Source organism: Peromyscus eremicus, chromosome 8b (assembly GCF_949786415.1).
Source record: "Peromyscus eremicus chromosome 8b, PerEre_H2_v1, whole genome shotgun sequence".
In the NCBI taxonomy this organism is placed as follows: domain Eukaryota; kingdom Metazoa; phylum Chordata; class Mammalia; order Rodentia; family Cricetidae; genus Peromyscus; species Peromyscus eremicus.
Window position 1 is genome coordinate 53,765,686 of NC_081424.1, and position 26,131 is coordinate 53,791,816.

Below are 26,131 nucleotides of genomic sequence, written 5' to 3' on the forward strand. Positions count from 1 at the left end.
TTCAAGGCCAGCCTAGGCTACAAAGCAAGGACTATGTCTCAGAAAAGAGTCATTAATAGTTGAGGTGTGTGTGGAGGGGTTATTAGGCTATAATGTTTGGACCTAACTGAATTGATTGTTGTTCAAAAGAAAATCACCACATAATAATTTAAATTTTTGTTTTTTTTTTTTCAAAATTGGATTTTTGGTGAAATGTTTTAGAAAATTGCAAATTCATATTTTACAATTAAATTTTCTATATTTAATTGCTATTTCAACACTTCCAAATATACATAAAAATAGAAAGCGTCATACAACTTTTTGCTCACACACCCAGAGGTCAGCGCTCAGCCTCTGATTCTTCCTGGGATGGAAGCTTGTTCTTGTGTAAGGCAAACTCCTGAGTCCCCACCACCAGTTCTGGATAGAAGGTCTGTTCGGCCAGAAACCCAAACTTTTGTAACTTTTTCTGTAACTTTTTTGTTTTTCGAGACAGTGTTTCTTTGGGTAGCCTTGGCTGTCTTGGAACTTGCTCTGTAGACCACGCTGGCCTCGAACCCACAAAGATCTGCCTTTTTCTAGGTGAGAGAGAGCTGAGTGTTGGGGTTAAAGGCATGCACCACCACTGCCCAGTAAAGGGAAAATGAATGCTGTGGGTTTTCTGGTTGGTTGGTTGGTTTTCAAAACGGGGTCTCACCATGCCGCCCTGGCTTCCTGGAACTCTCTGTAGACCAGGTTGGCCTCAAACTCAGATCTGCCTGCCTCTGCCTCTCAAGTGCTGGGATTAAAGGTGTGTGCCACCACCGCCTCTGTAACTTCTGCCTGTAACTTCTTATGCTGTTCTGGGGTGATTACTCCAGACGTTTTTCTAAGACATTCTGTGAAATTTTCTTTGCGCGTGAATCTTGCCATCCAGTCTAAAGGCAGCTGTTCCCAATAAGGGTCAGACCAGGAAGGACACACCTGCCTACTCCCCAGCAGGCACACCTGGGGAGTCCTGCCCACTGTGCCAAAACCACCAGGGGAGGCCCTGGCAGCTGTGCGCTTCATACCCTACCTGTTCGTTAGGAACAGATAGGCATTGTTGGAGGCTCTGTCTGGTTTCCACCAGTCTGGACAGTAGCCAGGCACTAGCCCTGGCCACTGGGAGTTCTTCCTGAATCTGAACTGTTCTGAACAAAGGCAGACCTTGCTGGTCTTGGCATGTGAAACCCGGTGTGCTTGTGAGCTTTGGATTGTTTTGCCAGAAGTGATACATACTGAGGACACCTGAGATCTGACTGCCAGCCTGTCACCCCTGTGTGGAAGCTGCATCTTAGCCTCAGAAGGGAATTAATTAGGCCCCCATATGCCCTCGAGCTACAGGTGCCCATGCCAACCACAGTCTCTATACTTCCCTAGCCCTGCCTAACAGGTTTGCTGACTTCCAGGAACAGTCCAGGAGGAAATGTAAGCACTTGGCCTGTGGGCAGAAGGAGCTCTGGGCTTGGGCTTTACAAGCACACTTTGGTCTGGGTGGCAGCTTGGAGCTACCAAGCACATGTGGGCAGGGCTTTTTTTGTATGGGATTTTGGAGGGCCCTTATTGACTCTGGTGCCATCCGCAGATAGATTGCAGTCTGGAAGATTCTACTAACTTGGAAAGCTGTGGGGCCTACACCCAGTTCTCAGGTTTTAAGTCGTGTGTGCCTTGTTTGTAGATGGGTCTAGAATGATTATTAGTATTCTTTCTATGTGTTCCTTTTTTTTTTTTTTTTAAACAAGTAATGCCATACTGCACTTCCAAACCAGCCATTCCTGTCAGTGTCCCCATCACCTGTTCAGATCAGCCTACAGGCCCAGACAAGCTTTCCAGGCAGTTGGGACAAGTGATTCAGCCCCTCCTTGCCACACTACATGGCTTCTGCTAATGTACATGGGGTAGACTCTGCCACGATGTAGCTGAGTCTGTGATGACAGCCACCAGGAATCCTGCAAGGTGACTATCAGGTCAGTAAGACAGGTAAGCCCCCATCATTCCTGGGCCTTGGGCTGCCACAGACATTTTCTTGATAAATGATGGATATGAGAGAAGCCAGTCCACTGTAGGTGGTGCCATGTGTGGGCAGGTGGTCCTAGGGGTATTTTTAAAAAGCAAGTTGGAAGCCTGGTGTGGTGAAGCACATCTTTAATCCCAGCACTCGGAAGGCAGAGGCAGGTAGATCCCTGAGTTCCAGGCCAGCCTGGTCCACAGAGCTACATCCAGGAAAGCCAGGGATACATAGAGAAACCCTGTACCATCCCCGGCAAAGGAAGTTGAGTGAGCCGTAGAGAGCAAGCCAGTGAGCAGCATTCCTTCATGGCCTCTGCCTGGAGTTCCTGCCCCAGCTTGCCTCAGTGAAGGACTGTGACCTGTAAGATAATAAACTCTTCTACCCAGGTTGATTTTGTTCCTGGTATTTATCAAGACAGAAGACAAAACACTAGCAGATACTTCAGCCGTGAATCGCACTTACTGCTCTTGCAGAGGATGGGGGTTCAGTTCCCACCCCCCACATGGTAACTCACAACGATCTGTAATTTCAGTTCCAGGGGATCCTGTGTCCTTTTCTGGCCTTCCTGGGTACTGCACGCGCATGGTATACAATACATACATGCAGGGAAACATACACATAAAATAAAAACATTAAAAACCCTCTCAAGCAGAATGAGAAAGTGACTTATATACCTGAGTGTACATGGACACTGTCACCAGGGACATCATATTATGACGAACTGTTGATTTCTTCTCAAAGTAAAAAAGTGGACCAAAGGTAAGTTTGCTAAACTGTTGTTTTGTTTGTTTGTTTGAGACAAGGTTTCTCTGCGGAGCCCCAGCTGGTTTAAGGCGTGCACCACCACAGCCCAGCTGAATTTGCTAACCTTAATTTCACACTGTTTACAGGAAGTAGTAATATCTCCACCTTATAAAGAAGCTGTCTAGAACAAGCCTCTGGAGGCCAAGCACGGTCCACGCTTGTTCTTAACACAGCAGAATGGGGTGACCTGTTCAAAACTTGCTTCTGAGGACCTCTGAAACAAAAAAACCTTCAAACCCATGCAAAGGTGTTTCCAATTCCACCGGACTGCCCTTTCCCCTCGCTAGCAGACCAATCCTAATGCACCTGGACCCCGGGACCAAGGGGCCTTGCCTCAGGTTGCTGGAAGGCTGCAGATCACAAACTACACACACTAAGGAAGAACACATGCTAAGATCCTCAGGTGACGCTGCTCATCACCGGACAGTCATAGGTGAGGCCAGGTGCAGCTCAGAGAGGTCAAAATCATATGATAAATGGGGGAAGTAAGATCCCTGCTCTCTGACTCAATACAACCGTTGCCTCCAAACGCTAGTCTGGCTTGGACGAGGAAATAAAGTTCCCGGTAGAAGATAGCATTTACAGAGCGTGTCAGGCACACACGCACACCACTCACAAATGTGTACTCAATTGTAACCATCCTCGCCTCATCGTGAAGGCCACTTTATGCTTCTGCAGTCCCACCCGGGAGACTGAGGCACAGGGCCCAAGGGTCCCATCCGAGGTGTGTTGGGGACGGGGCGCTGCGCGCCGCCGGGTGGGACCCGGAAAGTGGGAGGCGGCTTTCCCGCCCCTGCTCAGCCCGCAGCCCCCGGCTGCCCATATAAGGCCGCGGGAATCCAGGCAGGGTCGGGGCTGCGGAGGCTCCCCGCGGCTGCAGCGTCCTCGGCGGCGAGGAATGTGTGGAATTTCCCTGGCCGGCGGCCGCCCACCGCAGGCAGGACCATCCCGGAGCATCCGACCCGGGTGAACGCCAGCCCGCGGGGCGGGAGGAGCGCACGCCGGCTTCGGTCCCCGCCGTCCCGGTCCCCGCCGTGGGTCGCGCGCGCGCCTGCCTCGCCGCTTGGGGGAGCGCGGCCGTCGTCGGAGCGGCCGGGTGGCGGCGCCACCTCACCTGCCCCGGACAGAGCGGAGGGGCCGGAGAGCTGGAGGAGGAGGAGGAGGAGGAGGCTGGAGAAGAGGCTGGGGAGGAGGAGGAGGAGGAGGAGGCCGGGGAGGAGCCCGCGGCGCCGGAGTCCGGCGCAAAGTGAAACTCCTGGAAGCTGCTCGCCCTCGGGCGGGACCCGGCCCGGCTCCCTTCAACGCCCGGCGCCCATGGCACTGAGCAAAGGGCTGCGGCTGCTGGCGCGGCTGGACCCCACGGGTCCCTGCAGTGTGCTGCTGGAGGCGCGCGGCCGTGGCGACTGCCTGCTCTTCGAGGCCGGCGCGGTGGCCACGCTGGGTGAGTGTCACGTCCCCCCTTTCCCCACCCCCCTCGTGCTCCCCACGCGGGCGGCGACGTTGGGGAGGGAGGGAGGGAGGGAATTAGTGAGGGCGACCTCCTTCACTAGTGGAGACCAGGGGACCAGCAGAGCTTGGTTCCCCGACGGGACGGGCCCCGGTGACTGGTTCGCCGGAGTACGTGGTGCGGGGGACGCCAGAGAGCTGGCACCCCTGGCTGGGTGAAGTGTCGCGCTCGCCTCGGGGTCCCGGGGTGAGCTCTTCCCCGGGCGGGCGTCTGTTTTTGGAGAGCCAGCTGGCTCTGGTTCCGCTCTTGGCACTCAGTACCGAAGCCTTGCGTGCTCTGGGCGCCCTAAGGAGGTTGCCCTGAGGAGGAGCCTACCTAGTGCTTCCTTGGTTGTGCACCTGTTGAATACACCTAAGCTGTATGGCCTTCTCTGAAGAGATGGGCACTCGGGCACCAAAAGAGACTCTGAGAAACGACGATGGCTCACTTCATTTGCCGCCTATAAATATTTGGTTTGAAGCATCAGAACCTGGATGCAAATATCCCCTCTGGTGACTTTGTTTATGCTGAGTGTTAAGTGACAGCAAGCCATTGTATTTCATCACTAGACTTCAGAAATCTTGAGATTGGCATTGTGCTAAGAACCTTAGAGACATAATGTCATGCGTAATTTTTTTTTAAACAATGTTAGCCCATAATAAAAATACACAAACTGAGGCCTAGAGATGCTAAGACACTTGCTCCAGGCAACACAGTCTTGTGTGTGACTCTGCTTTGGTGATGTCATACGGTGCATAGCTTCCTGGTATGGCCGGCTTCCGGATCCCTAGTTTTGTAATTGACATTTGCAAGAAGGTCTAGGTAGCTTAAACCAGAAGTTAGATATGATTGGTAGGATTTTAATGGTGAACCGTGGAGGGCAGGCTTGCAGCAGTGGATTTCCAGTTGTCCACCCTCCTGGTATTCCTAGCTAAACAGGATCACTTATACTTTCGGAGGTAACCAGTGCAACCAGCACTCACTTGCAAGGTGCTTTGTGCCTTTCACGTTTGTATGCGTTGACTCCAGTTACAACATACATATTTGTGTGTATATGTACACATGTCTTAAAAGGGGCATATCTAGTTCCACTTCTTGGACCATGCCATTAAGGTGTAGTTTATCTAGCTGGGTGTGGTGGAACACACCCCAGGTTCCAGCTATCGGCTGTGGGAGCATCAGTGGGAAGATCCATTAAGCCTGGGAGTTTCAGACCCAGATGAGGCAACATAGCCAGACCTCAAAACAGGCAAGTACAGAACAATACGGAAAAAACCAAACAACAAATAGCTAGCTGGCTTGCTGTCAGCCACTTGATTAGGGAAGCAGTGTCTGCAGTATTCTGTGTCAAAAGTGTGCAGAGTCATGGAATAATTATCACATTATTCCAATTTGGGTTCTGTCCTGAAAAGCCCAAGTTTGGTCGTTTGTCACAGCCTTGAAAGAAAACCACGGAAATTTCCATTCCATTTTAGATGTCTACTTCATAACACGTTTATCAGAACCCAGAGATTAATTTCACGGTACAAAGCTACCGTGTCATCAAAGAGAATAAAATGCCTTTCAGATAGACCGCAGCAATGCTAAGTGAGACTCACACACCGGTGAGTGGTTTTGACGCCGCTTGGAACAGGTGTCTTGCATCAGGCCATTAAGTTTGGGCCGGGATGCATTTACGTGGCATGGGTGGTGCAGGACTTTGGGTTTGACAGCAGGGGTTGTAGTGAAAAGATCTGTCACCTTCTGAACCCTCTCCTGTGTTCTGCACATCTATCCCTTCACCTAGCGTTTGTTTTCAGTAGACGGTTGGCTGAATTACTTACAGTTTTTGGTCTGTTTCCCTTGGTCTTGTTTTTCTTTGTTTTTAAAGACATTGTAGCGTTTGCTGATAATGTTGTGAACGGATTACAGAGCGCCTTTTGTTATTAGATAGTTACTGTTCTCAGGCTTTTAAAACATCCTAAATGCATCACTGTTGGACGGAATGACTCTGAACTTTAAAATCTCCACCTGTTCCCAGGGCCAGCTAGCTGTCTGTCTTCTATTCCCTGACCTTTCTTTTTCCCCAAGGGACAGGACTGGAGAGGTGGCTTAGCACTTGAAGAGCGGGGGCTGCTCTTGCAGAGGACTCAGGTTTAGGTTCCCAGCACATACATGGCAGTTTACAACTGCCTGTCACTCCAGTCCCTGGGGATCTGGAGCTCTCTCTGAGGTCACCAGGCACATGTGGTGTACAGACATAGAGTCAGGCAGAACACCCATATACATAAAATAAGAATAAATCTTTTACTTATTTGTTTGTTTGTTTACTTTTGAGACAGTGTCTCATAGCCCAGGCTGGCCTGGAACTCACAGAGAACCACCTTCCCCTGTCTCCCAAGTGTTGGGATTAAAAGTGTGTGCCACCACACTCAGCTAATCTTTTTCATGCGTTTTTTAAATTTTTGTTTGTGGATGTTTTGCCTGCATGTATGTCTGTGCCCCATGAAGAAACCTGAAGAGTGAGTTGGACCCCCTGAAACAGGAGTCACACATAGCTCTGGGTCACCGTGTGGAGGCTGGGAATCAGACCTGAGTCTTCTGGGAGAGCAGCCACTGTGTCTAACTGCTGAGTGAACTCTCCGGTCCCCCAGATAAATAAACCTATAAGGAAGCAAGCAAGGAGGGGAGGAAGACGTGCCCTCTCCTGAGTGGTGTGGCAGCGGGGGAGGGAGGCAGAGACACAATGCACATTTATGGCAGTCTAATCCTGACTCCTTCCTTACCGACAAGGGCTGTGGCAGCCTAGTGTTTCTCTTCAGCTGTGGTTTCCTCTGCTGGGTGTCCCCAGTGAGTCTCGGGACTGAGAGCCTGATGGAGTGCAGACTCCTGCCGTGTGGGGAATGGTCTTTCCTGGCCTCTGTGTTCTAAGCTCTGTCCACACATTGACTGGGCATGATGGGTGGCTTCCATGAGTGAGGCAACAGTTGTGAGCGCATCCCTGCCCTCACAGTGAGCCAGTTCTGCCTTCTATGTTCCCTCATGGAGGTGCCATCTTGAGATGCGCCTTGGATTCAGTGGCTACCCACTGCCTTCAGGTTTTTAGGCCATTTGAAAAGATGGGGTCTTGGATTGGATATTGAGTTTAGGAAATACTAATGCTGTGCGAGTGTTGAGGGAAAGAGTCTGTAACCTGCCCCCACCTGTTCGGAACTTAGCCTCCTCTTCCAAGACAAATGTTGCTGATGGTCGTCACACAAGATCGCCTTGCCTGCCAGCAGGAGGCTTGGTGAAGAAATAATTCCAGAGTCCTGTTTCTAAAGAATTCAGTTGAAAGTCTTCTATGTGGATCAGTGATAATAAATCTTCCAGAGGCAGAAGCAGCACAGATGCATTCACCGGTTTGGAAGGCTTTTGGAATCTGTGGGGTAACCTGAGTTAGCATCTGGAGGCTTCTTCATAGCATACAGGTGTTCTGTCCTGGAGTGCTGAGACCACAGTACCTGATGTCTTCTCTCTGTCTCTTTTAGGCTCAGGGTAGAAACATGAAATGTGTCGTCATTGGATTTCAGCTGCTTTCAAAGTTCAGGGTTCTTTCACCAGCCCCCAGGAAGAGTGGCTGGGGAGTATCCCTGTGTTTACACCTGAGTTTGCTGACAGAAACTCCACCTCATCCCCCTGGAGCCTTGTCCATGTTGATGGATGGCAGTCTGGGAGAGGTGAGGAAGGAGGCTTGAGAGACTTCACTTATTAGTGAGTGCTCCTAAACTCTGGGGGATTTCCCGGGAAAGGTTGTGCATGAACAGCTGGCTTCCTGGCCAGCCCAGCTGCTGTATTTGTATAGATGCCACAGCCATGTTTGGTTTGAATTAGTGCGGTGGCCATGAGCCCAGCTAGGCCCCTTTAGAGCTGTTCAGTTTTTCAGGCTCTGTAGCCCAAATTTATGTGGTCACTGGGTTGAAGTTTGACCCGCTCGAGACTGTCACAGAGAACCACAAAGTGGCCATTGGATAGATTCTCCAGAGTAGAGGTGGATATGGGAAGGCCCTGACTGGGTGATTTGGGTCACAGCAGCTGCTGGGCCATGCATTATTGTATGTGGATCCTTTCCTCAGTGCAGGTTTTCTCTGTACCATATTTATAAAGATAAAAACTAGGGAAACATGTTTCTCTTCCTGTTGCAAAATCATTATTTTGGTTCTGACTAGGTTCTCATTGTGACAGTGTGGCTCAAAATTTTGTTTTTAACTTTTGTTTGTTTGTTTTTGTTTTTGTTTTGTTTTGTTTTTTGTTTTTGAGATAGGGTTTCTCTGTGTAGTTTTGGTACCTGTCCTGGGACTTGCTCTGTAGACCAGGCTGGCCTCGAACTCACAGAGATCCACCTGCCTCTGCTTCCCAAGCACTGGGATTAAAGGTGTGAGCCACCACCACTTGGTTTGTTTTTAACTTTTAATTGTGAAAATGTTCAAGCATACAGAAAAACAGAGGGAAAGAAATCATCCTTCATGGACTTAGATGTTATCAGTATGTTAATATTTCCCGCCCATCCCTGTGCATAAAAAGCTCCTAAAATTCAATTTGTTCCGTGTCAAGTGAGATCTTACTTTTCTCCCATTGACTTTCTCTTATTTCAGTTCGATTTATTTTATTTTTCCATAAATTTAAAAATTAGACATTTTTATGGGGACAGAGTAATGTTATATATACATAATGCATTATACAATGTGGAATGGCTAAATGAAGCCAAATAGCATCATCATTTCAAATACCATTTTTTATTTGTTTGTTTTACGAGACAGGGTTTCTCTATGTAGTTTTGGTGCCTATCCTAGCTCTCACCCTGTAGCCCAGGCTGGCCTCGAACTCAGAGATCCTCCTGGCTCTGCCCCAAGTGCTGGGATTAAAGGCGTGCGTCACCACTGCCCGGCTTCAAATACCACTTTTTTATGATGAGAAATTCAAATTTACTCTCTCAGCCATTTTGAGATGTTCAACACACTGTCACTAACTGTAGTCACCTACAGGCTGTGTAAGTTCCCAATTAACTCGGCAGGTTTCCATAGCAGAAGTGGTGTGAGCAGATTCTTGCCATTTGGGAGTTAGTGATTCTTAACTGAAGAACTCCCGTTTTCCTTAAGACTCACTAGTGGGCTCAGGAGTCAGCCCCTTTATTAGAACTATAACCCTATGGGACTGTAGTCACTAGCTAGCCTCTGTGCTTACCCTTCTGGGTGCTCCTGCACCCCAGCACTCTGTAACTTGGTGTGCAAATTGTCCAGCCTGTTACCCCCTACAGAGATGGACTCCCCAGGGTTCCTGACTGATTAGGCAGTGGAGGTGCCTACCATAGACCCCTAGGGATGGAGTCCGGGAGGTCTGTGTACTGGAGACCTCTGGGGAGACAGTGGAAGAGGCCAGGCTGGGGCAGTTCTGCCTGTTGGCCACGTTTTAGATTTGGTCCTCTGGTTAGATTTGGTCCTCAAAGGAGGAGGACCAAATGTGTTTTGCATAAGCCCTCTAGACTGATTAAAAACAAAAACAGGCCAGGCAGTGGTGGTGCTCGCCTTTAATCCCAGCACTCGGGAGGCAGAACCAGGTAGGTCTCTGTGAGTTCAGGCCAGCCTGGTCTACAGAGTGAGATCCAGGACAGGCACCAAAACTACACAGAGAAACCCTGTCAAAAAAAAAAAAAAAAAAAAAAAAACCCAAAACCAAAACAAACAAAACCGGTTCAACATAGGAGGTGCAAAGGTCCATGGTCCTCTGCCCTAGGCTCTACAGAGTGCCAGGCTGGTCTGCTTTGGAGACCTGTGCCAGTCTATGGGCCATGACCTACTTCTCGAGCATATCTAGGATATTTAATTTCCCCTCTGTGATTTTTTTTTTTTGACTGCTCAGATTCTGCAGACCTGCCAAATGAGGACAGAGACCATTTTCCCCGCTACTTGAATTGTCTTTCAAGCCCCAGATAAACTGATCCAAGTCAGACTTGAGAAGTGGGTTGGATCATTTCTGAGTAGACTGTGTGGTATGGTGGCCAACCCACTAAGAGACAAAAATCAGATCAGAACAGGTAGATGTCTGAAAGCTTTAACACTCCAGAGCACCTAGCCCCTCTGTAGGACACAAGACTGTCTGCAGGCGGGCTGGCTCTGGCCTCAGTCCACAACAGCCCAGCTAAGGGTACTTCCCATTTTGTAGGCCCTACTGGAAGGGCTTCATCTTACTGGGACTCATTCTTTAGGAATATTTAGATAATGAATGAGAACTCTGAAAAGTATTCAAGGTCTTGACCCAGAACTCTGCCTGTAGTAGTCACATCAGGAAATATCCACAGATCATGAGCCTGTCTTGCTTCCAAGAGGTTTGCTGCTGGTAGGCTGGGAAGTTTTTACCAGTTAAATAAACTTCAGGTCAACTCGATAACAGCCAGCTAGCATTTGATGGTGCCAGCCACATGCAGTTCTAAGTGGTTTACATATATCAACTTATTTAATCCTCACAAGGAGGCAGATACTAGTGAGCTCTATTTTATGCTTGGAGAAACTGAGTCACAGAGAGTTCTAAGAACTTTACTGAGATTTCACTTCTAGTTAGTTAGTGGCGGGGCTGTGATTTGTATAAGACCCGCCCCAGAGGACAACATGTCCAGTAAAATGCCGTTCTTGCTATAAAAAATAGGCAAATATGTATTTGAAGAAAGACTCACGTTGTCCTGTAAACTTCCTGGTGAGTATATCCACCACGCAGTCCATCTGATTAGAGCTGATTTCATCTGACACACTCTTTTCAGAGGAGGCTCCTGCTTGGAAACAAGTCACCTCCTTTTTTGAGCAGAGCTGGGATGTTACTAAAGGCAAACCTGATACTTACAGGAATGTGTGTGCTTCAATGCCTGCATTCCCTGGGGACAGAGCTGAGCACAAGCCCTGGTGTTCTTTCCTGTGGATAACCTAGCATGGATAGCCTGATGCAATATCTAGGTGCTGAGTGAAAAACACAGAGTTACCGCATTGTGGTGGTTTGAATGAGAATGGGCTCCTATAGTCTCATATATTTGAATGCTTAGTCCCCAGTTGGTGGAACTGTTTAGGAAGGATTAGAAGGTGTGGCCTTGTTGGAGGAGATGTGTCACTGGGGGTGGGCTTGGAGATTTCAAAAGCCCCTATTACCCCCCCCCCCCATAGATTCACGCTCTGAAATCTAAGCAAGCCCCCAATGAAATGCTTTCTTTTAAAAGTTGCTTTGGCCATGGTGTTCCATCACAGCAATAGAACAATAACTAAGACATCCATAAAGAGGAAATGCTGTTCCCCTCAGGCTCTCCAAAGGTACTCCTTGGAATGTGAGGGCTGATTCAGAGGAGAGGTAGGGCTGGGCCATCCCAAGCTCTGGATTTGAGTTAGGAGAAGTTCCTGAGTGAGGTGGGCACTGCGGGGGCCGATCCACCTGCTCTTTCCTCTCCCTGCTTAGCCTGTTCCGGGGGAGGGGTGCTCTGCCAGGCAGGTGTTCAGAGCTGTGCTTGCACAAAGGTGGTGCTGGGCAAGCACTGGCATCTTTGTGTGTGTGCGTGTGTGTGGGAAGGCCAGGTGCAGCTGACAGGTCACACTTGTCTGTACTCATGACATATGGGGCTGGCAGGGTGCTACTTGCTCCTGAAGTTTCCTGGTTTAACAAATACTTCAGAGCAAGGTTCTCTGAGAGAACATTAGCCTCAGAGGACAGGTGGCAACTTGTTCTGGTGGCCCGGGTGACCCAAGATGGAACATGTCCTGAAGTACGAACATGGAGATCTGAGTTTAATCTGAAAGCAGTTTTTTTTTTTGTTTTTGTTTTTGTTTTTTTTTTTTAAGAAAATGGGATATGCTGGTGAGGTCTGCCATGTCAGGGAGTTGCTTGCCTCTGTGTACATTCTGCTATGCTTCTATCCCCTAGAGGCTGATGGTCATCTCTCCTGCTCTCCTGGACCCTATGCCCAGCCTCATCTGTCCTGCGATGATGTCTGCTTTAGGGGAAACAGTGTGTGTCCTGAGAACAGGGCCCTGGCCTGGCAGGTCTCGGGGAGCTTCAGAGCCACATGTCATCACTGTCAGGGCTGCTATGGGCTTTGTCGGCAGGGGAGGCACACCATTTGTAGCAGATGCTCAGGCCCGGGAGACATGGCTGGCTGTAGTCCTGTCGAGATTAAGATGAGGATCCAGGTGGACAGTGAGCCTGGTAACCAGCACAGTGCTCCTCTCTCCCCTTGGGGCTGCTTTTGTGTGAGGGCAGAGTGCAGGTGACTGTATTGATTCAGATGGTTGGAAGTCTTTACCCAGAAAATTAAACCACAACTGACCTTCTAACCCCTCAGCAAACCCCTAATTTTCTGCCCTGCCCATCAGTAGTCAATAGCCGAGAAGGTGGTGGCTGCTCCATATGGTAAAACTGACCTCTGTGGGCTGGAGAGATGGCTCAGTGGTTAAGAACACTGGCTGCACTTCCAGAGGTCCTGAGTTCAATTCCCAGCTACCACATGGTGACTCACAACCATCTGGAATGAGATCTGGCACCCTCTTCTGGCCTGCAGGGACACATGCAGACAGCACTCATACATTAAATATATATAAATAAATAATTAAAAAAAAACCTGACCTCTGCGAGTCATTCTGGGACAGTGGGACATAAGGCCATGACATGGGGCACCTGCTTTGCTACCTCGGTTGCGGCCTTCTGGTCTGCTCCAGGGTCTCAGATACCTTCTTTTCCTGAGAGGAAGCAGATGCCCAGCTAGAAGAAGCAAATATCAGAGCTGTGGGTCCCTCAGAGTGAGAGACTGTCTACCTGGCTTCCTGCATCCAGAACTTGGTGCCCATTTGTTAGGGGAAGTGATGACTGTTGTGACCACAGGGACCAGGTAAGGGGACAACTTAGCCTTCAGGGTTGGCTTTGGGCCCCTTCTCTGCCAGACGTAAACCAGCAAGACTGGTACAGCAGTGGTGCAAAACCCCAATTCTCCATCGACATCTCCTGGGGATCTTAAAATCTAGTCAGCTTCAGGGGCGGGGTGGGGGTGAGGCAGGGACGGAGCGGGACAGGGGTGGGGCAGGGGCGGCAGGACGGTGTTAAAAATCTGTATTTCTCACCTCTTCTCTGGTGGTGTTGGCCCACAGACCATACTTTAGTGAAGCTTTTTTTCCCCAGTCACTAGCTTGGGAGAGGAGACCTGAGTTAGAGCTTTGCTTCCTTATGCTGTTCTTTCCCTCAGGGAAGTTAACTAATCCTCCTGTAGTTCAGAATCATAATCTGGAGCAAATGATTACAACCGATGCAGAGATTTGCTCTCCTATGCTGAGATTTCATTTGTCTTTTTCGGGGTTTTTTTTGTTGTTGTTGTTTTGTTTTGTTTGTTTGTTTTCTTGGTAATTTTTTTTAAGATCCATTTTTTGTGTATGTGTGTACGTTTGTGTGAGCCACTTGTGTGCAGGTGCCCTCTGAGGTCAAATGAAGGTGTCAGACCCTCTGGAGATGCCCACTCTTACCTGCTGAGCCATTTCTCCAACCCTGCCTTTTTAAAAAAGACTTACCCACTAAGCATAAGTACCGTCAGTTCTTCCCTCGTCTCATGGTTTAATCTGCTCAGAATTTGAATCTTAAGAGACGTGATCTGGCAAAGAAACTATCTAATCAGACTTTGAGATCTGAGCTGGACCTAGGATACTGATGTGATTTTTCATTTTCATTTTGGGTTGCTTCTTAATTAATGAAAATATCTGAGATCATGTCCTTGATCCAGCAACTAACAAACCCGTAAAGCCGTAGCAGGGCTGGGTGGCCACACGTGCCTGTGATGTCAGGACATGGAAGACTGAGAAGAGCTGAGAGTTCAAGGCTGTTCTGAGCTACACAGCAGCTTAAGCTCACATTAGAGTACCTTGTTTTTTGTTATTGTTCTGAGATAAGCTCTGATATGTCCCTGGGTGGCTTTGAACTCCTAGAGATAATCTGTAATTTCTGATCCTCCTACCTCTGCCTCACGAGTGCTGGGAAGTCCACCGCCATGCCTGGGTTCTGAGGTGCTGAGCACTGAGCTATGTCATCCCACTTTTTTCTACCAAATGAACTGCGATCCCAGCCACTCAGTTTGCAAGACCATGTGATGAACCATGTTAATTCTGTGGATGCTCTAGTAGCCACTAGATTTTCACAATTTTAAATTTTACAATTTTATTTTTTTTAGTAGTGGGTGTGTACCCATTCTGGTCTGATATTCATTACATAGCCCAGGCTCTAACCTCAGATGGGATTTTTTTTTTCTTTCCAGAGCTAGATACTGTGCTTAGGACCTTGAGCATATTGGGCAAACACTACTACTAAATATCCAGAGCCCTCTATTAGAGTCTCATTAAAAGACAGGCAAAGAGGGATAGAAGACACAGATATCAACCTCTAGGCTAGGCTTCACATGTATACACACACACACACACACACACACACACACACACACACACGCATGCACACACACACACACACACACACACGCGCACACGCTCTCCATTGTCTATTCTTAAAAACTATATTTACAAATATGGCATAACATTAAAACAAGCTGACTCTTTGGTGAGGGGTGTGGCATTGGTGGTATTGTGGTGAGCATAGCTGTTGTGGTTTAAAAGAGAATGGCCCCATAGTCTCATGTGTTAGAATGCTTGGTCCCCAGTTAATGGAACTGTTTGGAAAGGATTTGGGGGTGTGGCCTTATTGGAGGAAGTGTGTCATTGGGGCTGTGGCTTTGAGTTTTCCTCCTTCGTGTCTGTGCATCAGATGCATGCTCTCAGCTTACGGCTCCAGCACCATGCCTGCCTGCCCACGGCCATGCTTCCTGCCATGATAGTCATGGACTCTAACCCTCTGCAGTCGTCAGTCTTAAATTAATGCTTTTTTTTTTTAATCGCCTTGGTCATGGTGTTTTGTCATGGCAATAGAAACTAAGACAGATGCCTTCCATGAAGAAGTAACTGATTGTCCTTTGGCTAGAGAGGGGGCAGTTTGTGTGTCTGGGCATGTGAGGTACTGTTTTAAGTATGTTTTAACGAGCCATACATATATTATATGAACTTAGCTCCACCAGGGATCTTGTCTGTGGCTGATAAACACTGTGTGTTTAGAACATTCTTTTTAAGAGGAAGCAGTTGCTCTTTGGCTCCTGATAAGCAGCGATCTAGTGTATCCTGCAGACAGGGATGACTGAGGATGCTGTCACATGTGGTGGGGCATGAGCTGCAGGAGAGATGAGCAGTGAAGCTTTCAGTCACTGCCCCCTACTCCCATGTGTGTGTCTCTGTGTGTGTGTATGTGTGTGTCTGTGTGTGTGTGTGTGGTGTGTGGAGGTGTTAGGACCACCAGTCACGATGCAATCAACAAGAGCATTTATTATACCACATGCGTGTGGGGCCACTCACCTGTGCATACAAAATGGCGACAACCCCCCAAGAAGGATGTGCAAGCACAGCTGAAGGAATTCTAAAAGCAGCATGACCATTCTACTTAGGATTGGCTTATGCATGTGACAATCATATTAGTACATTTCTAATTGATTATGGCTAGCATGGGCTAAGACTATAGCTTTTCCATTCTTGGGCAGATCTGGACAAGTCTCAGGCTTTGTCCTTATTTGGTTATTGCCTGTATTGGTGGTTATTACCAGGCCTATACGGGCAGGAACTGAGGTCTAGTTCTTTTTTTTTTTTTTTAAGATTTATTTATTATATATACAGTGTTCTGCCTGCATGTATGACTGCAGGCCAGAAGAGGGCGCCAGATCTCATTACTGATGGTTATGAACCACCATGTGGTTGCTGGAAATTGAACCCAGGACCTCTGGAAGAGCAGCTATGCTCTTAACCTCTGAGCCATCTCTCCAGCCCTGAGGGCTAGTTCTTTTTTTTTTTTAATTTTTATTTATTTATTTTTAATGCTGAATGCCATTTATTGAAGGAGGGAGGAGGTCTTAAATTCAGGCTTACAGCACAATGAGAGAACCCCGGAGGGCAGAAGTTCGCTACCAATGTTTTACAATCTTGCATCTAAGCTGTTAACACCCATTATGCAGGATACACAGACAAGGAACTTCCCTTAAGCATTCAGGAGGGTGGAACCCGGCTGGGAATTAGTATAGGGAAGATATCAAGGTCAAGGTCAACAAGCAAGGCAACAGTTACCCAAAACGGGGGCCAGGACCTTCAGGTCCCCCTTTTACTAGAAAATGAGCTTCTGACTTAGGTTGTGTGGGACATCAGCAGGTCACCTTACCCGTCATGGAGATGCCTGCCCAGGCCACACAGGTGCTCTGTCTTAGGTTGGTGAGCATCCCCCCCCCCCCCAGGCATTACCCGTCTCTGAATACTCATTATCATACAGGCTCAGTCATGAGTGAGCTGCAGAGTTAACTGCTGCCAAAGATCTCAAAGTGGCGCTGGGCTTGCAATCTGTGTGTTCAACACAGAAAAGACCAACAGAGGTCCTATCCCACCCATAGCCAGTAGGCTAAAGGCAACTGAGCCATTCCCTTCCTTAACAAGCTTTACTGCAAATTGGAGTCCTTGTTAGATGGTATCCCAAAAGCAAATGGAAGTTGAGTTTATAAATTTATAATTTTCAAAGCCAATAGAAATGTATATAACTATTGAATTAAATTTATCATGCCCAATAGAATGAAAGATTAACTAACTGTTGTAGCTACTTTTGCTGCCAGGATCTCCACTGTGCTAGCTGTAGTAACCAATTATGAAATGATAATCCCAGAAACAGTAGCCGCAGTGGCATTTTTCACAGCTTATCACTAAAAGAGTATCAAACTGCCTAAAACCAAAGGTAAAATGAACAATTATGGTCTGGTCTCGGCACAGATGGTCCCAACTCCCCGAGTTTCTGAGTGTGCATCGGACTTTTGTGGCATCCTCCCTTCCAGGTTTCTGGTTGGTTCATTTTGCTTCTGGGAAAAAATTAGGCTGCCACAGGCTGATTATAACATGCCTTCACAGAGCAGATATGCTCAAAGAAAGACTTGGGGGTGCTTGCCCAAGAAGGTGTGAGCTTTGGAGGTCACTCCACCCTGGGTATCCCAAGTGCTCCTTTCTTCCTGGCCGTCTTCTCTCTCATGAACATTATGAGGAGCTGAAGGTGTTGGTGTCCATCTTGGACACCTAGAAACTCTCAGATCTGGTCCTGAGGTGCCTGGAAGTGAAAGGATGGTCATGTCTGAGCTGCTTGGCATCCTCCAGGAGACAGATGGACAGACAGACACATGAGCATGCTAGAGGTCACATCAGAGTGAAAAATATTGCTGTGATGGTTAGTTAGTTTTGCCACTTACTTGGCACAATGGAGGATTGCCTGAGGGGACAGTCTTGGTTGTTTAGACCAGGTTGGCCTATGGATATGTCTGGGGGGGGGGGTGAGGAGCAGGGTGTCTTGACTGCATTAATTGAGGTGGGAAGGCTTACCCACTGTGGGTAGCACCATTCCCTAGGCCAGGGACTTCTGGACTTCTGGTGGAAGAGTGGATGGAGAGAGTGAGCTGAGCCCTAGGCCCATGAGTTCCTCTCTGCTCTTGACTGTGGATGTGATGTGAATAACAGCTTCAAGTTCTTGCCTCGACTTCCCTGAAATGATGGACTGTGAGTATAACTTGGAATTGGAAGCATAATAAACTTAAAGTTGCTTTTATCTCGGGATGTCTTATCAGCAACTTGAAAGGAAACCAGGATGGTTGATAACCCTCAGAGCTGTGAGATAAGCTGGGGTGATGGTTCCTTAGATCAGGTGAGCTCATAAATTGGCCACTTTTCAGTATCAACAGATAAAACTCAGTAACCTTCCCATATCTCCTCGGTTGTCAATGTGAGGATCTAGGAGAAAGAGGATTACTCTCCCTGCAGTTTCTGAGAAACAGCTATACTGAAGCTGTGATCCATGGGAAGCACACCGTGTTCTTCAGAGGACACCATGAGCAGAATTCAACTGAGTTCAAAGAGAAGTTTTGTGGACAGCTGGGACTCCTCCCACACATACCTGCCTGTCCCTCAGTCTGTCCTTTCCATGCAATCCCTTGTGACAGAAACATGACAGACATCCCGATTCCTCCTTTCCCCATCCCCAGGCAGCCTACCCACAGGCCCCACCACTCTAATGCTAAAATACACTAATTATACAGCGCCTTCCCCTGCTCCCATCACCTTGAGAGTCCAGCCCCTAACCACTCTTCTCTCTCCAGGACTGTGCAGCAGCTTCCTAATGGTCCCAGCAGCTGCTGCCCTGTAATCATTGTCCCTCATCATTCGTTCCCTTGTTCCCATGCAGTAATCCTGTGCAGCCTACAGGAGCCTGTGTCCTCCACCCTGCCTGCTTTTCCTTCCTCATCTGCCACCCTTCCTGGGCTCACTGCCTGTGAGCTGTCAGAAGCCAGAACACACCTGATCTTCACAAGCTTCCACGTCAACCTCCTGAGCTGTGAGGGAGTACGTCTCCATTGTTCTTAGACCCTACCCTGAGTCATGGTACATGTACATGGTACATTACAAGAAAAGATATCCAACGTTGAAGCATGGTACATGGAAACAGGCCTGGGGCATCACGTGTCCTACTCAGTGCTGTCTTGGTATGAGAGAGGCTCCGTCTACACTGTTGAGTGGTATAGGAAAGAACTAGGCCAGAAGGTTTGAAAAAATGATAGGTGACTGTCAAGTCTACCAGACCAAAAAAAAAAAAAACCAACAACAAACAAACAAACAAAATTTATAAAGCCCATCAATGACATAGGCCATCAGCACAGGGCAGAGTGATAGAAGCCTGTATTAGTTACTTTTTGTTGTTATGATAAAAACTATGACAAATTTATAGATCGTTTTTTTTTTGGTTTCATGACTCCAGAGGGAGAGTCTGTAATGACAGAGGAGGCGTGGCTGCAGGTGGTTTGAGCAGGAAGTTGATCACGTTTCCGTTGACAAACAGGAAGCAGAGAGAGCAAACTGGAAGTGGGGTGAGACTGTAAGCCCTCAAAGCCCACCCTAGTGGTGTACATTCTCCTCCAGAAAGACTCCACCTCTTAAAGATTTCATAATGTCCCCAAACAGCACCACCAGCTGGGGACCAAGCATTCAAACACCTTAGCCTGTGGGGGCAGCACTCATTCAAACCACTATCAGGCCGTAAACAGACTTGTGGATGGATGCTTTAGTCTATGAGAAAGGCACTCATCTGGGATGGGGAGAGGGCTTGAGTATTCAGTAAAGTGACTGAATACTCGGGTACTGAGTTCAGATACCCAGCACCCAGGTAAAAATATCCAGGCCTACCATTTGCCTATAGGCCTAGCTCTGGGAAGCAGAAACAGGGGCAGGGGGATCCCCCAGACATTCAATGGCCAGCAGAATCAGTTAGCTGTAGCTTCACTTAGAGACCATACCTGCAATATAACATGAAAAGCAATTGTAAGATACCCAGCATTGAACTCTGGCTTCCATACACATGCATGTGTGCACGCACACTTGCATACTCATATGCTTGTATACCCACAGGTGCGTAGAGCTGGTGGGGGTGGTAGGAAAGGGTGGATATTATGGGGGTGCCATTGACTACTGTGACGTCCAATGGGACTCTTGCTGAATGTTCAGATCAGGCCTTACTTGACATAGACTTAAAGAAAAAAGTGGCGCAGAAACCTGGGTGTGCCTGCATGGGGCTTCTGCTTCTCACTCAGGAAAGTTTATGCAGGGGATTGCTCCCACAGCCAGTGGTCTGGTAACTAGCTCCTACCCTCATCCTAAAGCCCCAAGCTCTATAGGAGTGAGGCTCCATTATAGGAATCCTGTGTGCTTGAACTCCAGAGTTTATGAAAGGGACATAACCCATTATAAAAAGCCGGCACAACTAAGGAAGTCCCAAGTGTGATAACCTGTCCTCAGGTTGTAATTCACCTACTGAGTTTTCTTGTCTAGAGTCTATATGTCAATCAAGGTCCTTTTTACCAGATGCAGTGTTGAATTGTAGCAGTTGACATTCTTCTACTTTTATAAGGTTGCCAAGGGTCTTGGTTCATTTTCTGTTGCTATAACAAAATACCTGAGGATAGCATTTTTATAAAGAAAAGAGGTTTATTTAGCTCACAATTCTGGGGGGGCGGGGAGGAGTCTAAACCTATAACGAAGACCATGGGTTAGATAGTATCACCTGGCAGGGTGTGTGTATGTGTGTGAGAGAGAGAGAGAGAGAGAGAGAGAGAGAGACAGACAGACAGACAGACAGAGAGACAGAAAGAGAGACAGAGACAGACAGACAGAGAGTGAGTGCAAAATTATATGTCAAGAGAGGAAGGAGGAAACCTAGGAGAGAAATCAGGCTTTCTCTTTCGTACCAGTTCACTTCACTGTCATTCTTGAGGGAATCTGTCTGCACCTTCAGACCAGCATTAATCCCTCAATGAAGTCACAACCAGTCACTTCCTGCTAGGCCCCACCTCTTCGAGTTTCCGATGCTCCTCAGCACTGCCTCGCTGGAACCAGGCTTCCAGCACACAAGCCTTTAGGGAACAAACTGGATCTAAACCACAGCACCAGGAATCAGGGTTAGACAGATGTCCAGGGCTTATATTGAAGGAAGAAGAGACTTTGTTGAGCCTTTGGCCACACCTACCCATACAGACACTGAGTTACACCCTTATGTTAAAACAGACATTAAAATAAATCAATTATGGAGTAGGTAAGAGCTTACAAAAATAGAGCTTCTTAAATATTTTAAGAAACCTGGCTTCCAAAGCATTAGAAGAAAATATAGGAGATGCTTTTCCAGTTTTATAGTATGGAATTTTAAAAAGTATAAAATTCAGAGGCCATACAGAAAGCCAGAAAGATCTAAGAAGTACTTTGTTGAAATATACAGACAGTAAAATAGACACTGAGTGTGTGTCTCTGTGGATCTTCCCACATACATGCTGGGGAGGACACAGCACGTTGGTCTCTCCCCCTGGGTCACGCTGATAGATTTGACTACACAAAAGTTTCACACTGTACTGTGTGACAAGATGCCGTGAGTGTCAGACGACCCTTAGCGACTCAGAAAGGGCCGAAGAGCGATCATCCTGGCATCCAAGAGTGCCTCTAGATCACAGAGGACAGATGGACAGTGGAGAATAATAACCAATTCTCAAAAGGAGATGGACAACGGCCATAACAATGGGGCTGGCACAGCGAGCTCTGCCTGGCATGGCCCTGGGAGTGCCATCAGAATTGCAGGGGTGAAGACCGAGTCGCCCTGCTCTGGCCTCACTGCTCTTTGGCTCTCCCGTGAGTCACATGGAGGGTGGCTGCCAGTGTGCTCTGCCAGTCACCCAGCCCACCTGGGCTTGCAGCTGGGCCTTCACACCTGTTTCCCTCCCCAGGGCCTGCCCCCTCCCCCGCCCCAGGACATTAGGTTCTCACTTGTACTGGCTCCCTGGGTGGGTCCTGAAGGCTTCTAGACAAGCCCAGGCTGGACTTGCCTTTTTTAGGTTCTAGTCATAAGCTTGAGGTGCAAGCATGAGGCTGGGAATATCAGGGCAGGACTCGGGTGCTTGGGGCATGAGCTCTATCCTAGAGCAGGTCTGGAAGTGGCAGGAGGCAGTGGGGGGGTCTGTCGTGTGCAGGGCTGGGGTGGGCTTTTCTTCTGAAAAGGCCATGATTGGAAAGGACAAAGCAGGCCCTCACGTAAGAATCTGTGACAGGCATCAGAGACAAAACAGTCCGCTCACCCTAGAGAACCCCCCCCCCCAAAACCAAGGATTCCACTGGCAGAAGACACTGAGCCCTCCCTGCTTGACAAATGTCCCCTGGTTCCAAGGCCCTGTAGTAGTATATCTCTCCCCCAAATATTTCTTATATCTTGGTTATCTTTAGTCCATAAGACACACAGTACATGTCAGGGTATGCAGTATCCTTGGGGAGTGGGGTTTGGGAAGTCTGCATAGACACAATTAAGCAATCTATGGCCAGGTTCTGACACAGCCTAGAGGCCATTCTGTTCAAGGAGAGTGCTGACTAACTCTAGTCACAGGGAGCCTTTGGCAAGTAAGTTAGAGGAAGCAATTTGAAACTGGAAGAGGTGGTAGTTAACTAGGGTTATCCCAGGACTTTTCTTGTCTGTAGTGGGTAGCCATTCCAGCTTTGATCTGGAAGTTCCAACCCACATTGAGTCTTCGGTAACTGTCACGCCTACAAGGTGGGGCCAAGAGAGGGCCCTGAAGACCCGAGATCCAGATGTGCTGGCTCTCTTGGTTCCTGGACCCTGGACGCTGGAGGTAGACAGAGCAGAGTTCTCCAGAGAACACTGCTGGACTGCGCCATGTCTTTCCCAGACCCTGCAACCTACCTATCCCTTCATTTGTGAGTTACCCCACAAAATAAACCTCCCTTTTAACTATGTGGAGTGGCCTTAATGATTTCACCAATGCTTGTCCTTTTGGGGAAAGCAAGAGTATTTTGATGTCGCTCAGAACCTCTGCAAGTAGATAGGCTTGTTCAGTTCAACAGCTGTGATGGGGAAAGGGGTCACAAGAGTCACAAACACGTGCCCTGAAACCTGGCGTAGGTGGGGATGTGGACAAGGCACGTGTGTCTGTCTGCATCTCTCCTGGTCATTGAGCCAGTATGTCTCCTGAGACCCTGGATGTGGCTCATAGGTGGCCTTCACAGCATATCCAACCCAGATGAGCATGTGTATCTGATCATACTCCTACTTCCCATAGCTTTATCATCACCATCAGAGAAACCCAAGGAAAGAATTGTGCCGGTTTCTGGATTTGGGGCTAGAATTATAGAAGACAGACTTTTTTTTTTGGGGGGGGGGGGTTGTTTGGCTTGTCCATCAGCCTTCTGGGGCTACATCCTGTCTTCAGCCAAGCCCCGCACAGCCAGCCCACCCTTCAAACTAATCCTTCAGCTGTGTACATGTGTCCAAACTCTCGTGAGGCTGCTCTGCTCTGTCAGGTGGGCTGGAGGCATGTCGGTGTCCTCGTCACTCACTGCTCTGCTGGAACGCTCTGGGAGCTGACACTTCTAAGGAGGGCCTTCCTTGTGATCACACACATCATTCCCTGGTCTTCTCCCCTTCGGTCCCCATCCTAGGTGAAGTCATTTTTAGAGAGTGCTCTGCCTCCTCTGCTGGCCTAGCATCCATGACCACCTTACCTGGAGAGCTACTTCAAGCCAGGTAGATCCCCATCCCACCCCCACAAAGCTCTGTTTTAGGCTCTCCTGTCCTCTGCCCTCTTCTATCCTCACCCCAGTTAGTGATCTGTAGCCCACCAAGGCCTAGATACAGCATTCCCTGCCCTGCTCCATCTCTTCCATCCCTGTCTTGCCTGGATTCCTGCACACATCCATGACCGCTGACTTTAAACACTGTCCTTGTCTGCCAGCAAAGTGCCCAGCCAGGGACAAGTCCAGACCTCCGAATCTCTGTACCCAACATCTCACGTTGCCCAATGTGGCCAGGAAGGAAAGCACCTCCGGTGATTTCCAGTGCTGTGGGCTGGTGATTTGACTGTATGTGACCTCAGTCTTCCCAAGGCAGCAACACCTCCTCTCACCTAATCAATACGCTTCCTGCTTCACCTAGAAAAGGAAGTCGTTAAGAAAGCTGTTCACCAGCTCGGCCCTGTGTGCCCAATGACCACTCTTCCCCTATCTTTTCAACTCTTGCTCCCACAGACTGACCTTTCCTTCCTAACCCCCACCTTTACCCCAGAGGCTGCTGGGAAGCTCATCCTGACCCCTCAACCCCCAGTTCATTTCCCAGGTCCCCTTGTGAGGGTGCCGTGGGTCCGGGTGTTGTCTAAGGTACTGTCTTGTCTGCGTACGCAGAGCTGGCTTCTATGGAAGCAGACCCAGCCATGCCACACCCCTGAAATCTTTCATCAGGGCCCCAGGGACATCTGCCCTGTGGAATCTTCCAGCCTGTTTATCACCTCAGCTCCTCAAGCACTTCATTATCCTTCCTCACTGTCTCTGGCAGTGCCTAGTTAGCACCAGAGCTGGCCGGTGGCAGCGTGGCAGCGGAGGAGCTTGTGAGCTGAAGTAGGATCAGGGCCCGGGGCTCCCCCTCCCTCCTCTCAGGTTCCCTACAGGTGACTACTGTCTCATGCAGGACAAGGAGGCCCCGGGTGGATCACAGCCCATGGCTTCTCAGGGGGTGAGTGAGAATGTTCTTGTGCAGGCACCAGGTGGGAAGGGACTTCAGGGAAGGGCCACCCGAGTAAGGAAGAGGTGGGGGAGAACCCAGGAACCAGTTTGGCTGGTTCAGGAAGAAATGATGGACGAACTAAGAGTGGGTAGGAGCCAAGCTTCCATTTGCCGGGCCGAGGCCTGGGGACCCAGTGGGTCCCCAGTTGGTTGGGATTCAAGTGAAGGAGCTCTTGTGTGAAGAAGGGCCGACTGAAGACCTGCTCCAGGAGTAGGTGGTCCAGTCACAGCACACTGTTTCAGAAGATCCCCTGTGTCTCTAGAGGCCGAGCACACACGGAGAAAGGCGTGTGTACCTCTTTCCTTCTTGACCCTGTTGGCATCCACTGCTCTGTGTAAGGAGCTGCAGCAGCTCAGGCCTGAGTTCTCGTCTTGGCCAGATGCTTGGCCAGTCCTGTGTCAGGCTGTTGGTTCTTTTAAGGTACACGTTGCCTCTCTTTCCTGCCCCCCACCCAGATTCCTAGGCTCTGGTTAACCCTGCACCCCAGCTACCGTTAAACCCTTTTGACCTAGTCAGCTCATCCAAGCTAACGTTATCTTCGAAGGGCTGGGGTGGGGTTGGAAGCAGGAAGGTAGGAGGGTGGTAGAGGATGTGGAGGGAGAGGTCCCCTGTCCAGACCTGTTCCAACTGTGGCTGTGGGAGACTGCTTTCCCGTCCCTCTGGGCTGAGACATCCGCACAGCTGGTGGGAGGTTGGGCATTTGCTGGCTTAGCTGGTGCTTTCTTGATGTCCCTCTCTCCTGGGCTCTTTGTGGCCTGGACCTTCGGTGAGGGAGAGGCAGCGGGGAGGACAGGAATGTGTGTCTCAGCAGCTGACTGTCTGGCTGGTTGGCTTTTGTCTTGGCCTCAGCTTCTGTTTCAAACAGATGTTTTGATTTCCACTGTGCTTAGCAACCTTCCCCGCAGCCTCTCTGTGCCCCCAGAGAAACCATTGTAAGAGAGGCTTCAGCGCCTGGTAACTGGGAAGGAACAGTCAGCGCTGAACCCAGGGTCCACACATGAACAGAGTCCATGTGTCCTCCTGAGACCCTGAAACCCAAGGAAGTGGTGTCACATCATGCCCAGGAATGTGGTCTGAGTGGCCCTTCAGTCTCGGCTGGCTGTAGTGTTCGGTTAACAGCTTATTTCTCTAACCTGTGGGAGGAGCTTGGCTGGCAATTCCTTATGGGATGTGATTGTGGAAAATATAGAAAGAGTGACTGTGTCTGGACTAACTGTGGACCTGACTCGGCTGCCTGCTTCCTAGGAGCGTGGCTGGACTGGCCTGGTTCTTCCTAACATGAGAATTCTGCTGCCTACAGCTGAGGGAATGACCACCCCCACCCAGGCCGGCCCCCACCCCAGGATGCTCTTGCCCTGGAGCTGTGTCCTGGCAACCAGAATCCCGAGGATGCACACTTACTGTGCTTGGGATGAATCATTGATCCCTTGGAACTGCACAAGCATGGCGCTCCTGGGGTCTTCCCTGGTTTGCAAGTGGCCCATGTGGCCCGGTTCCTTTCCTTGTAGCTCACCCAGACTTCCTCGCGGCTCTTTAACTGTGGAGAACAAGTTTTAGCATAAACCGTGTTGAGAGACATCGACAACACCTCTCAGGTT

General features: G+C 49.0%; 1 protein-coding gene across 1 annotated transcript in view; it reads left to right on the forward strand.

Moving 5' to 3' along the window:
• Window positions 1–4,110: 4,110 nt before the first annotated feature.
• The window catches only part of Synj2 (synaptojanin 2), a 101,617-nt gene continuing 79,596 nt past the window's right edge, over window positions 4,111–26,131 (forward strand). The window contains 1 exon segment of the mRNA XM_059272814.1: window positions 4,111–4,256. Coding sequence (XP_059128797.1) covers window positions 4,130–4,256 — 127 coding nt within the window. The 5' untranslated portion in view covers window positions 4,111–4,129.